This window comes from Sturnus vulgaris, chromosome 8 (genome assembly GCF_052056855.1).
Source record: "Sturnus vulgaris isolate bStuVul1 chromosome 8, bStuVul1.hap1, whole genome shotgun sequence".
NCBI lineage: Eukaryota > Metazoa > Chordata > Aves > Passeriformes > Sturnidae > Sturnus > Sturnus vulgaris.
Genome location: NC_142250.1, coordinates 25,402,002 through 25,416,158, shown reverse-complemented (window position 1 = coordinate 25,416,158; position 14,157 = coordinate 25,402,002). Strand labels below are relative to the sequence as shown.

Below are 14,157 nucleotides of genomic sequence, written 5' to 3'. Positions count from 1 at the left end.
TACTCACACCCCCTCTTGCAGCCTGCTCACAGGACAATCCCGGCCCTGCTCCTGTGCCTTCCCTGCAGGACTATTTTTATCCCACTTTCTGTGCTATCAGAGCTATGCTCCCACAGCTATCAGAGAGCACACTGGAGAGCACATCGCTGCTGTCATAGGACCCTGGCAAGCCTGCAGGCAGCGGCTGCCTCCCCCTCAGCTTTCTGTCCAACCAGAGCAGTCAGAAGGAGCGATGGGTGTCCAGCCAGGGAGAGGACGGATGGAGACAACCGTGCTCTAAGGTGTCTCATGCTGAAGGACAGAGGAGCGAGACCACTGCAAAGGCCAAGATGGGCAGATACAGCAGTGACGAGATAAGGGCCAGGCAGTCCAAAGCCACCCTGTACCACAGCTGGCAGGGGCTGGCGGAGGCCAAGCTTGAGCTGCTCCCCTCGAGGGGCAGCCAGGAGAACACCTGCACCCAGCACTCGTCTAGCATGGGGGAGTGAGTGGATTGGGACAGGCACATCAGGGATCTGTCCCCCTCCTTCTCCCAGCCCTGGAATATTGCAAATATCTCCCCTGAGCCAGCCATTGGCGGCTTATAAATAATGCAGCCCCTCGCCGTGCAATAAGGGCTTGTCAGTAGCTATTCTGCTCTCATAAATTAAAGATGAAAAGGTACAAGGCTCTTGCCAGAAAAATGAAGACAAATTTTTAATAGCTTGCCAAGACACAGGGAGATGGAGTGCTCAGGAAAAATGAATTACGTTTTTATTATGTGTTTTATTGTGGTGTAATTGAACGGGATTATCTGAGAATACAATATATTTCCAGAGCAGTATAAAGAAAACAAAAATAATGATGACACCTGCCTCCTCCCACACACACCACCCGGCTTTGCAGGGGCACCCTCCTTGTGTGTTTCATCTGGGAGCTGGCCCTGAGCTGCTGGTGGTTACAGGAGGCAGAGATGGGAATGGGAGGGACATGGGACAGAGACACAGGTGCTCGGGGTGGCTGGGTCTGACTAAATGGGTCTGGCCGTGCTGAGTCTGGGATCACCCCAAGAGCCCCCCAAGAGCTGTGAGGCTGGGATACTCAGCCACACAAAGCCACTGAGTGTCTTTCATCTGTTACATGCTTTCGTTCCATCCCTGAGATCCCCTTTGGTCTGTCCCATACCTGCACAAGCTGGCACTACTAGGCAGGGACATGAAAACCTCAGTTCTGGAGCGTTGCAGGTCTGGGGTGCTGCCATCCAAACCAGCCACGGTGCCAGTTCTCTCCTGGAGCCAGCAGCAGTGCAGACTCAGCCACTCCACTGCACTAGGGAGAACCTCTCCCCGTGGATTCCCCTGATTGAGGGAGAGAAATCTCACTTGACCAGTGAGTTTTGGGGTGGTTGACAAGCCCAAAAGGGACACTGCTGCCTCTGCAGGGGGGCCCAGGATGCAGCAGTGGATGTAGGGGAGCAAGGATACTCAGTCCCTTCCCGAGCTGGCTCATCACAGAGGTCAAGGGCCAGTCCCAGAAAGACAGCAGCTGGATGTTCCCAGGGGTGCTGGGGGTCCTGTGCTGGGCTGGGGACATCGATTGGTCCCTGGCATTTTTAATGAGCTGCCCGACCACATGCTTTAACCTTGCCCATAATGAGGGCGAGCAGCAACAATTCCTACTGCCTCAGCCGGCTCCCCCAGCCTTAATGAGCTAATCAATACTTGTTCTCAGCTTAATTTCCAGCTAATTGCTCTTTAATGACGCCTGGAAATGGGCAGCCTCTTGCAGGGGGGAGTGGGCAGGCTCCCCCCCCCAGTGCTCATCCCCAGTGGCAGGAGGTGCCGGGGTGCTGGCAGCGGGTCACCTTCCCTGGCTGCGTCCCAGCCCTGCTGGAGGCTGGGGAAAGGGGGAGTGACAAAGGCGACAGCGGGCGCGGTGCCACTGAGCTGGTAGCACCCTCTGGGGCACCCACCCCGTCTGGAGGGGCCGTTCAGCCCCGAGCACTCGGGCAGGCTGAACAGATGATCCCACCATCACAGGACGGTGTGCCCAAGCCCCTCAGGACTCTACACTGCGGTGAGGACTCCAGGCTCGGCTGATAGTGGGGCTTTTAGAGTGCAGGAATATAAGGGTGGTGGGTCTGAGGTGTCCATGCGTTACTCCAGGTTCTGAAAGGTTCAGTGTCACCTCAAGAGGCCGGGGACGTGGCCAGCAGTGCCCTGGAGGTGGCAGCAGAGACCCCGCAGCCGCCTGCCCGCAGCGCCACCAGCACCGCTGTGCCGGGGGGACCCGCAGGGACTCCCGTGTGCTGCGGGGCCGGGGTGTGGGAGGAGCCGGGCGGGTCACGGGCAGCCGGAACCCTCACCGTGCTCTCACCGCAGTGTTAAAGTTGGCACGATCGTGCCAGAGCGGGGACATCCCGGGAATGCAGCCCCCGCCGTCTTTTCGGTTCCTGCCCCCGGGTTATTAGACTTGCGCTTGGATGGGGCTGGTGGAAAAACCTCAGGAAACGGCATGAGTGCTGCTGGGATGGAACTGAGCCGGGACTCTCGCCGGGAACCCCGGGCAGACTCAGCACCGGGACATCCTTTACCATTCAGCCATCGCACCTCGGGGCCGGCAGACCCTGCACACAGCTGCAACCGCTTCCCCAAGAATTTGCTGACGGGTTGGTTCTTCAGAGGAATTTGGTCTGGAAAAGCCTGGAGAAACCTGAGCCTGGCTGCTTCCTAGAGCGGTCCGACCTGGCACGCAGGCGGGGGGACCTGCCTGCTGCCCATGCCTTGTCCCCACAGTGGAACCCTGGAATGTGGCTAGCACCTCTCAAGAACCACTCAGCCTTGGTGCGGGCTGGCCAGAACTGGGCTGTTTCAGGCTGTCGGACAGCAGGAAACAGAGTGTATTTGATGTGAAATGAGAGAGATAGGACTTATTCTCAAAATGAAACTCTCACAGTCCTAGGCAGTGTGCTGGCAGCATTCTGTTCCAGGATCTCTGGTGACATTTGCTTCTGCTGTGACATAACCCACATTCTCAACCCCACCAGCCCAGCCCCAATGCTGCTCGCCAGCCCTGCCTGACATGACGTACATTGAGTCACTTGGCCCAGGCCTTTTTTTCCAGAGTATATTTTTCCCCTGGCCTCGTCTGCCATAAACCCCAGATTACTATGGGGTGTCTGGGGGATCAGGAGGACCAGGACCAGTGTGCTACCCCTGACTGGATGTGATGTGTTTCATTCTGATGGCAGAGCTCTAGAGGGATGACAAGGATGTGGGCCTGCCAGGAGCACCCATGGACTCCTGGCTTCTATGGGACCATCACAAGATGAAAAAACAGTGATGAGGAGCAATCCCCCAGGAAGAGAGGAGGAGGCTTTGGTGCTTTAGGCTGAGCCTTCAAAGCCCAGTTGCAGGAGCTTCACTGGGCTCAGGAAAAGTGAGGAAAAAGGAGAAATAGCACTGGTAGGGAGCCAGGAATGCAATTTACCCAAGTGCCAGGCCATGCAGGGCTGTGATCACTCTTTTGCCCACAGAGTTGTCAAGCAATATAAGCCATAAACCCCATTTGCAGCAGCAGCTGTGTTGATTGATTTCAGGTGTGATTGAGCAGAACTCCTTGTTAAGCACAGGTTAGATCTTCCACCCCTTATTCATAGCTGCTACTGTTTATTAACACATTCAACAGCCTCATTAAGCAGGAGGTTTAATTAGCTGCCATGTTTGAGCTCCATCTTGTTGAGCTGAGCTAAGCTGCCCTTAGCTTTCTGAGGCTGGGTTGTGTTGCTCCAGAACAGGAGTTGCTCCTGCTCAGATCTGTGTTTGGATTTCAGCTTTGGCCAGGGGTTCTCCCATGTTAGTGGCTGATGCTGCAGTGGTGCTCGGGTGAATTCAGCCACCCAGAGGTCATGATAATCTCGTGAAGACAATACACACCAAATGTTCGGGCAATGGCACATGGGAGAAAAAACCACGTATGGGAAAGGACAGGAGCAATGGGGCCTGTTCCCCTTTGGCAAGGGCAAGAGACACAATCTGAAACACTGATGGTCAGTTTTTAGCAGTGCCTGGGATTTAAGTGCTGGCTCTCTTCTGTGTTGGCCAGGAGCTTTGTGAGCAGGAGGTGGCATTGACTTGCTTCACTGCTTTGCTCCCCGTGTGGCGCAGGGACAAGTGAGGGTGTGTTTGGTGCAGGAATGCCTGAATATGCAGGCAGTCCTTCATCCCAAAGCGGGAAGGGTGGTACAGCAGGGATAGCCTAGGAGGCTCAGCGCTCCTTTCTGGGCCATCTACAATCCGTCTCGTCTTTGCTCAGGCTCTGACCCAGCTCTGGGGCTGTGTGTTGGAAAACCTCAGCCCTTCCTGATTTTTCCCTGCTCCCAAAACAGCTGCAGCCCCAGCTGCTCAGCAGCTAGTGGATGCTGGACTTGAAAACTTGTGGCATGTGGGGACTGAACTCAATAGGCTGGACAAGGGGAGCCAGGGGGGAAGGCAGCCCTGAGGCAAGGGGCTGGGGGCCACAGAGGGGGAGTGGGATGTGAAGCTGAAGGCAGAGCTGGCAGGAAACCCCACTCTGCAGCAGGGGGCTGGAGAGGGGAGTTTGGCCGGCAGAGACAGATTTAAGGGGGCTGAAGCCTCCTGCATTTTCCGTCGTTAGACATGGCTGGATTCACAACGTGACCAAGCAAAAGCCCCGGAACCCGGAACGAATTTGCAGGACGGTGTTGGAAAGCAAAAGCAGATTTTTGCAGCATGGTGAAGGAAACCAGATCCTTAGAGGGGTCCTGATTTGCTTGAGCTTCATAGGGGAACTAAATCCCACAAATTCCTTGCCTGGAGAGGAGTGGGCTGTGTGATCCCCTGGAACTGCATGTGGAGCAAGATGCAAATTCACGGTGTGTTTGTGCTGTAAAGGCATGCTGGCTCCCCACTCCTCAGAGCCAATTCCAGAGGGAAACTGAGGCAGGGAGTAGCAAGGCAGCTTGCAGGGGAGGTCTGGAGCCTCAGCCCCCTGCACATGGGTTTTGCACTGCTGCCCCACCATTGCTCCCAATAGCTGCACTCCAGCCAAGGGAACGCTGTGGTTTACACCCCAATATCCCCTTCAAACGTGGCTCCTGGTGTGGGGTGAGTGCAGACATCCTCTGGGAGTTATCCTCCCATTTACTTACAGTAGCTGCTGAACTTTTCAGTCTATGTTTCCCAACCAAATTACAGGTTGAGAAATACTTTTGACCACTTCCTTAACCATGCCCACCTCTCCCACTCACTTGTCCCCAAGGACTACTGCCAAGTTGGATTGCAAAGGAGGGGACCCCAGTCCCTTCCTGCCCCATGGATGGGGCGGAGCATTAGCCCAGGTCCGGCACACAGGGAGGTGATTCCAGCGGGGAGGTGCTGGTGCCAGGGAGCCGGAGCGGCAGAGCCCGTGGCTGGAGTGCGGTGCGTGGCGGGACCCCGGCAGGGAAGGGGTGCCAGCCAGCCCGTGTCCCGGTCCAGGGACGGGCTGCGGGCCCGGAGAGGGGCGGGGGGATTCACGTTTCGCTGACATCACGGCGGTGCTGGAGCGGCCAGGGGCCAGCAGCCCTGGGGGCCAGCAGCCCCGCCGCCACGGCCACTGCGCACCCCCGGCCTCCGGCACCGGCGGCTCCGGTGGCTCCGGTAAGTGGCGGCTTATGGCGGGGTGGCTCCTGGGGGACCCCAAGGGACATCGTGCACTCTTCCTGCACCCCAGATGTGAGGAGCCAGACACCAACTTTGCAACTCCCTGCACCCTTTCTCTGGCCCCCCACATCCATCGGGGGATGGAGCCTTACTCCGTACAACCTGGGGTAGGGTGGGCGGGAGGGGGGCTCCGGCACTGGGACCCTCTGCCCTTTCCACCCCTGGGGTGCGTGGTGGCCTCTGGTAAAAGGGTCAAATCTTCACGGTTTGTTATCCGAGGGATGCATATGTGTAACCCACTGTCCGGGCCATCCTCACCCCAGCTCTGGGCTGTGTTAGCACCGAGGGTGGGGGCCGTAGCTGGGGGTACTGCAGCTTGCCCTTCGGCGCTGTTCCCAGTGGGAGGGGAGGGGACAGTTTGTCTGCCTAGGTCCCCTCCCCAGCCCCTCTCGCCTTGGGGCGGAGGACCATAATTTCACTCCATCTCAGAGAAAGCTGCCAGGATATAACAGGGGGCAGGGAGGGATGTTAGCAAAGGGATTTGGTTCATTGTCACCCTCTCTGTCAGGCTCTGAGATACCACGTTTTGGCCCCTGGGAGAGATGGGAAGTCCAGAGTAGATCAGCTTCTTCTTACCCGAAGTGGGTAATGCAGGCTTGGGGTTTAAGGGCGGGGACCCCACTGTGCTGGTACAGGCTGACCACACTGGGTCTGCTGTCAGTCCAGTGGTTGCTCACCTGTGCACTGAGCTTCTCCATGCTCAGCCTCAGTTGCCTGTGTGATAACTGAGGAGGTCACAAAGTCTTCTGGGGAGTGGACATTTTTTCCCCTGATCGAGTAGGTGATGCTTAAAAAGAGGGGTTATAGCACAGGGAGGGAAGGAGAACAAAAGCCAGGCATGACTGGGAGCATCTTCCTGGCTTAGCTGCCTTCAGCACAGAAAGAGCCCCTTGTCTGCAGGATCAGCCACTTCTATGCTTCTGTGGATGGTGAGGGAGGAAAGAAAAGGGTTTGTGACTCTTGCAAAGCAATGGGGAAAGGAAAGGGGCTTGAGAGCAACTTTCTGACAGGAGACCAGAAGCAGGGTATGAGCTGAACCATGGTGTAGAAGAGCCCGTCCAGTGCTCTGCCGCCCTTATGGCTTCCCAAGCTATGCTAGGGTCAGAAAAGGCTGGACTTTGCATGCTGGGCTGCCAAGAGATCAAGGATGAAACTTGATGGGCTGGGGTCAACAGCACTATCTCTCCAGAAGATGTTCAGCGTCTCAGGGCAGGAGCTGGTTGGGGAGCTCCAGGGTGCAAAGGCTCTAACTGCAGGGCTGGGGGTGAGAGGGGTTGGACCAAACCTCCCCTGCACATCTAGCAGTGCGGCTGCTCAGAGCAAGCCAGCCAAGGGACGAAGGAGTGGGAGACACTTCCTGCACCAGTAACACTTTCTCCCTCCTCACAGGCCAGGATGGCTCCTCAGATCTAGACAGGGAGACCAGAGCAGTGCCAGAAATCCCCATCCAAGTGACAGCGGGATTGGGATAGAGGAGCTGCCATGAGGATGTCTGAAGCCAAGCCCTTCAGCATCTCTTGCCTTGTGCTTTCCTTGCTTTCCTTGCACTGGGCTTTGCTCCAGCTGGGCCAGGCTTTTCCCAGCACCTCTGACTACCTCCAGCGGGGCTGGCAGCGGCTGCTGGAGGAAGGGGAGGGCTGCACGGAGTGCCAGCCAGAGGAGTGCCCGATGCCACGCGGGTGCCTGGCTGGCACAGTGCGGGATGCCTGTGACTGTTGCTGGGAATGTGCCAACCTGGAGGGACAGATCTGTGACCTGGACAACACCAACCATTTCTACGGCAAGTGTGGGGAGCACCTGGAGTGCCGGTTGGATGCCGGGGATTTGCGTCACGGAGAGGTGCCCGAGCCCCAGTGCGCCTGCCTCTCCCACCTGGCCCTCTGCGGCTCTGATGGCAAAACCTACGCCCAGATCTGCAGGTTCCTGGAGGCTGCCCATGCCCACCCTGATGCCAACCTCACTGTGGCCCACGAAGGTCCCTGCGAGTCAGGTAGTGGCCCTGGGGCTGTGGGAAGAGACAAGAAAGGGGGTCTGGATTAACTGTTTCACCTGGCAGCAAAACCACAGGGATGGGACTGCACTGGGGGCTCCATGCTCCCACTAGTCCCCCCACCCTGCTGCTCTGGGGGAGCCCCTTGCAGATCCAGTGCTTGGAGAAATCTGGGAGCAGCTTTGCCAAGAGGGAGTGGAGTTTATGGGAAGCAAAAAATCCTGCTGGAGCAGATGGGGAAGTTCCAGGGAATTGTTAGCAAATTCTTGGCGGCAGGGCTGGATTCACACTGGCCTCTTGCTCCTGAGACATGTGCCTGCCTCCTGCAAATAGAAACCAGGGTTGATTTGGCTTGGCCGTGTGATTTCCATCTCCCATTTAAAACTTAAGTAGGGGCTGAGAGGGGACAGTCTAGCAGGAAGGCCATTCCCCTTCCTGCCCAGTCTGGCACAGGTCACCCAGTGCTGTCACCACAGCCTGAGAGGTGTCAAGGTTGACCGTATTTTCTGCAGATCATCATGTTCTTGAGTGTTTTCCCAGGTATATTTAGAGGTTGAAATCTTCCCTTGAACTCTGCTATGGGCCAGATCATGGAGCAGGTGTGGTTAAGAAGGGTGGTCCTCACTCTATCCCTCCAGGGAGGGGATGTGGAACCTGGAGCTATTGGCTCCAACCAGGAAATAAGGACCTGCTGACTCCCTTCATTGCTGGCATGAGCCCTGTGTCAGAGCAGAGGCCTCATTTGGCTGAAAGCTCAACTACCTCATTCATCCTCACCAGCCTCAGGCTGGATGAGCGCCCCTTGGCCTTTCTCCTACAGGAGGAGCATGCTCTGATTACTCAGGAGAGCTTTGTTTTGTAACACTGCTGTCATTGCACTCTTCCTGCTGTGTGTCACTTGAGCACCATTGCACAGGCGGGGAAACTGAGGCCAGCAGGGATGGCAACCCTCCATGGACTGGGGGGCTGGGGAGGGAGCTCCAGTCCCAGCTGTGAGGAGGGACCATGTCCTTGGGAAAGGTGAGGGTCTGCCTTGGGAGGGAGAGGAGATAGACATGGGAAGGGTCCCAGCATCTCTATGTGAATGAAATGCTGCCGCTCCAGAGACCAGACCTTGGCCACCTGCCAAGGGTGGGATCTCTTCTGAGCCCACCCTGCTCTCCTCTACCCCCCTCCCCAGAACCTCAGATCACCTCTCCTCCCTATGACACATGGAACATCACTGGGCAGGATGTCATCTTCGGCTGCGAGGTCTTCGCCTACCCCATGGCATCCATTGAGTGGAGGAAGGATGGCACAGAGATGCTGCTGCCTGGAGATGACCCCCACATCTCTGTCCAGGTGAGCAGTGTGCCCAGGGCATTGAAGATGACCCCAGGGTGACCCAGTGCTTCTCAGAGCTCATGGGCAGACCCGAGAGTGGTCATACTCTGGGAATGGCCAAGCCTGGCTGTCTGGGAATGAGAAGGGGTGACTAGTGGCTGTATAGCATAAGGACTGATTGAGTCAGGGCTGGTTTCTCATGGTAGGAGCCATCAGCATAGCTCTCTTCTGTGATGTCCTCTAGTAATTTTTGAACTTATTCATAGAGTCCTGTGGCAGAGAGTTTCCCACTTGTCTGCTTTTAGTTTGCTGTGTGTGCTGGGTTCACTTGCAGTCCCACTGGCAAGGTTAGAAAGAAGACCTCCTGAGTGCCCTACAGCCTGGGCTATCTTCTGGTCCTACCAGCACACTCAGGCAGTTCCTGCCCTTTTTTCCCATCAGTAGAACTTCCCTCCCAGAACTGGCAGGCCCAGTGGTCAGCATTCTGCCTGTGGCCAGCCCCAAATATAGCACCCAGCTGGGTGTACCTAGCTATTAGAGGGTGTGGGCAGAGGCAAAGGGGTCATGCACCTCAGCCAGGCACCAATGGGGAAGAAACTGTGGTGGAATTGATGGAGGGAGCCAGAGGAGCAGGTGGAACCTGGCACCATGGCCCCCTTCCATCTTTCTGTCCTTCAAGCCTCCCTGTAGCTTATTGCAGGGTCTGACTGAGGATCTTCACCCCAAGCAGGACTACCCTGCCTGGCTGGAGGAAACTCTAGTATCCTCCACCCCTGGCCACCACACCATAATAGTAGCCTGCAAACACATCTGCAGCCCAGCTGGATCAGGAAAACTTATTTATTCCTGGGGATAAACAGAAAATAGCATGGTTGCTGCCAGAGCAATCCTGGGACCTCGCTGCCTGCTGAAACAGGGGACCCGGGACTCTGTGGCACAGACTGCCCCTTCCTTCTGCCACAAGTGCTGACAGAAATCCCCTCTTCTTGCAGTTCAGAGGTGGCCCCCAGAAATATGAAGTGACAGGCTGGCTGCAGATCCAGGGTGTGCGGGTGACGGATGAGGGCACGTACCGCTGCTTCGCCAGGAACAGGGTTGGGGAGGTGGTGGCCTTGGCCAGCCTGACTGTCTTCACACCAGGTGAGCACCGTGTCCTAATCCCCATGCTCTCGTGGGGACACGGGAGGGGATGTTTGGGCACAGTGCACCGGTATGGCAGGAGATGCTGGAGCATAGGGATGTGCTGGGGATGCCCCAGAAAGCTGCTGTGCATGGTTTGGCTTTCGTCCTGCTGGGGAAGGGAACAGGCACAGCAGGGTGGCCATGTCACATTGTCCCCATGCTGCCATTTCAGACCAACTCAACCTGACAGACTTCTCTCTGCTGAAGCCCCGCATGAAACCTGAGGACTACGGGGAGAGTGATGAGGACTACTACTAGCCCAGAGATGGCCTGTCCAGCTGCAGAGATCACCTTGCCCATAGCAGCCTTTCCCTGGGGCTCGGGGACATCTCTGGAGCAAGCACCCTCAAGCCCAAAACTCCTCTGAATAATCCTGGCACAGAAGCCTGTTTTTTGGGGTGGGGGACAGGGTGACACTTCCTTTTGGGGTGCTGGGGGATGGGATACTGGCTGGTTGGTGCCAGGGCTGGGACCAGGAGCAGCTCTGCCTGGAGCAGGGTGGATCTGTCCTCTGGCACTGAGTGGACACACAATGGCAGGTAGGACACTGCGAGGACAGCTGTGCTGTCTGTGATGAGGACTTGGTGCTGGGGAGGGAGGCAGCCCACTTCGGGAGAGTGAGGCCAGGGCAGGGGCATTATGTCCTGTATGAATAATTTTTGGGGAAGCTGGAGCAGAGAGCTAGGACCTCACTGTGATAACCAGTGTGTCACCCCCATGTCTGCTCTGTATCCCCAAACACAGAGACATCCCAGCTTCTACCCAGAACCTGAGGAACCTGCTGCCAAAACACCCTTCTCTTCTGTTTTGCTTTTAACCAGAAAAGTAGTGATTTGAGGAAACCAGGCACTTGTGGTTTTCAGTGCTGTCTTTTCTCCAGATGAACCATTCTTGTGGTCAGAAATACTTTGACCTTTGTTTGACTGACTTCATGTTTTCCCTTCCATGCCTTTAACTGACTTCATGCTTTCCTTTGTAATTTTGTTGATGTTATTTAAAATACACACGTAGGTCAAAGCCAAGGCCAGCTGACTGTCCTGCATTCACAAAGACGGGGTGAGGAAGGGTGCAAACATTGTGAATGCTACCTTGTCAATTGTGGGGTGATTGAGTTGAGGATCTCTCCTGCCTACCCCAGTGCTCACAGCTGGTTCTGGTGTGGGTCCTGCCCTTCCCACCCCACCTGGAATTGGGGGTGCCCAGCAGACAATCTCCTGTGCAGTGGTGATGCACTGACTAAAATCACTGTACATTTGAATCCCATCACACTGCTTCCCATTTTCATCTTGGGGTCCTAAGTTCTGTGACACTGGGGTCTCAACCCAGGCGACCACAGCCCTGTCAAGTGTGGAGCAGCTCTGTGCTTAGTTCGTGAAGTAAAGGAAACGTTATATATGAAAAACAAAATCCCACCTACCTCCCACAGCTTGTGATTTGGAGCAAACTTTCGTGTAGGGGGAGCCCAGGAAGGAAGGTCAGAGCTGCACTGTGCTGCTCATTGCCCAGAGAGGGCTGTCAGGACCCTTCCTATGGGCATTCTGGGGCTGAGCTCACATTCAAGGGGTGCTTTTCCCCCCAAAGCAGCAGCATTTACAGGACTTCTGGTGCTCAAAACCTCCATATGGATCAAACCACTCCCACTTAGTCAGTCCCAGCTCCAGGGAGGTCCAGAGCTGCGGCAGGGAGCCAGACCCCGTGAGGAAGGAATTGGCCAGACCAGGAGCAGGCAGGATGCAATAAGGCTGGTGGCTCGGGTCCCGTGCTACTCCCCTTCACATGTTTTTTTCTTTTCTTTTCTTCCTTTTTCTCTTGAGAGCTGGCTCAGATGACACAATTATGGCACTGAAACCTGAACAAGCAAATAAAAGGGATTTGTCTGGAATTGGCAATAGAGCAAAATTCCTGCAGACGGTGAGGCTGGGCCAGTCCTGGCCCCCTGCATCACAGCTTGATGGGGCACTGCTGCCCTGCCTGCTGCAGTGTCTACCCTTTCTGACAGAAAACCCCTTCTCAGCCTGAGAAATGTAAAAGCCATTGATGCCTCAATGCTCCTTCCATCTAAGAGTGTAACAGAATCCTCCTGGCATGATCAGAGTCAGCAGGTGTTCAGGAGGGACCAGGGACAGAATTGTGTCATTGACTTGTATTTTACTTCCTTTTTGGGTGTAAAACATGCTTCCAGAGAAGCTGGGCCTTTTTTATCCATCCTGATCCCCTTCCTGTTTTGCACACAAATGAGCTGGTGGAACTGGGCCACACTCAGGCTGAGGCTGCCATGGGGAAATCCGAGAGCATCCCGGAGTTTCAGCAGTCAAGAGCTGCTTGCTGGGCTCCCTGCCGGTGCCCAGGGCTGGCCCCTGGCCAGGGCTGCCATGCCAACCCTCCTCAAGGCCAGGCTTTCCCTGCCTGTGTTGGCACAAATCCAGATTGTGCTGGGTGTGGATGCAGCTTCGGTCTGGCTGGAGAGTGTTGGATGGGTCCCACACTCCATCACTGGCTCTCCATGTGCTCTGCAGGACAATGCCCTGCCTGGGCAATTTTGGTCTCAGTCCTTGCCCCCCTCTGCTTCGCACCTTCGTACCCTTTAGGGAGCTGGTGGATGCTGCTGGCTCCTGCCTGGCAGGAAGAGCAGTGGGGATGTGGTGACAGAGAGGGGGGAGCTTGAGCAAAAGCTCTTGGCCAAAATTAAGCAAACCAATGGCTGTGTCTCCCAGACTCCTCGGATCCCACTGTGGGAGAGGGCTGTCTGACTGGCAGGCTTGAGCTCAGCCAGTAGTTGAGCCACTTCCTCCAAGGTGAAGGGCAGCAGAGTGGCTCCAGGGGCACAGAGAAGGCTGGGGTCTCCTCATCCCAGCTCCCAGTCTTGCCATTTTCAGTCACTTAAAAATTAAAGAAGCCAATATTGCTGCATGGCTGGAATCGGTCACTGCCACAGAGCTTAATTGAGGTTATTTGTTGGCTCTAAAAACATTTGGTCACCTCTGCTGCTGGCTGCTCAGATGCTTCTTGCAGCCCCTGCCCCAAGCGTGGGGGCACTCGAGGCTCTGCAGATCTTGTTTTCAGCTCCAGGCACCTGGAGGGTCCCAGGGACTTGACCTAACCTGGTGTCCATGTGGGTTCAGAGGATGTGCCCCAATAGCACTCAGCACCAAATTCCTTTGTTGGCTGATCTTTGTCACGGTTGCTTCCTGGGGGTAGAGGGGGCTGAGCAGCTCCTGCCAGCCCAGCTGACTGCACCCAGAGCACCTGATCAGCTGAGCCCAGAGGCCAGGCTGATGCCAGGGACGGGGAGAGCTGGACTGGGAAGTGTTGACGTGGCCACTGGCCCAGAGACAGCACCGACACCTCCTGGCCGCCGGGGATGAGCAGGGTGTGGGTACCTCCCAGGGCACCAGAGGTCACTGCGAGCCTGGGTACAAAGAAAGGGCGGCTTGTCCTGCCTGGACCTGAAACACGCTGGAGATGCACCCTCTGACCCGCTGCCTAGCACAGGGTTTTGCAGTCTGCAGGGAAAACTCACCAAGTCCGGCAAGTAAATACACCCCAGTAACAAAACCATGCTGTCCCTGTCCTTCCCTGTCCTTGGAGGTGCTGGGACCTGCCCCTGTCTGGGCCTGGGCAGGAGGACATGGAATCATAGAATAGTTTGGATTGGAAGGGACCTTAGAGGTCATTTAGTTCCAATGCCCTTGCCATGGGTGGGGCACCTTCCACTTCACCAGGTTACTCAGGGCCTCACCCGGCCTGGTCTTGAACATTTCTGGGGTTGGGGAGTCCACAATTTCTCTGGGAAGCCTATACTGGCTCCTCACCACCTTCACAAAAAAGGATTTCTTTCTTATATTTGATCTAAACTTATTTTCTTTCAGTTTAAAGCCATTTACCCTTTTTCTATCATTACATGGCCTTGTCAAAAGTCATTCTCCAGCTCTCTTCTAGATCCTTTAGGTTCTGGAAGGT

General features: G+C 55.9%; 1 protein-coding gene across 1 annotated transcript; it reads left to right on the top strand.

Annotated features, from left to right (window-relative positions):
• Positions 1-5,521: 5,521 nt before the first annotated feature.
• KAZALD1 (Kazal type serine peptidase inhibitor domain 1) lies at positions 5,522-11,219 on the top strand. Its single transcript, XM_014883761.2, has 5 exons — positions 5,522-5,639; positions 7,092-7,692; positions 8,873-9,033; positions 10,008-10,155; positions 10,370-11,219. Exons 2-5 carry the CDS (start codon positions 7,185-7,187, stop codon positions 10,453-10,455), a joined length of 903 nt encoding a protein of 300 aa, XP_014739247.1. The 5' UTR covers positions 5,522-5,639; positions 7,092-7,184; the 3' UTR covers positions 10,456-11,219.
• Positions 11,220-14,157: the final 2,938 nt, after the last annotated feature.

What these genes read in the sequence shown, in the direction of transcription:
- KAZALD1 (XM_014883761.2), top strand. Translation starts at nt 7,185, where the DNA reads ATGAGGATGTCTGAAGCCAAGCCCTTCAGCATCTCTTGCCTTGTGCTT. An exon ending in ACCCCCACATCTCTGTCCAG is followed by an intron (nt 9,034 to 10,007) that starts GTGAGCAGTGTG and finishes CTCTTCTTGCAG; the next exon opens with TTCAGAGGTGGCCCCCAGAA. An exon ending in CCTGACTGTCTTCACACCAG is followed by an intron (nt 10,156 to 10,369) that starts GTGAGCACCGTG and finishes CTGCCATTTCAG; the next exon opens with ACCAACTCAACCTGACAGAC.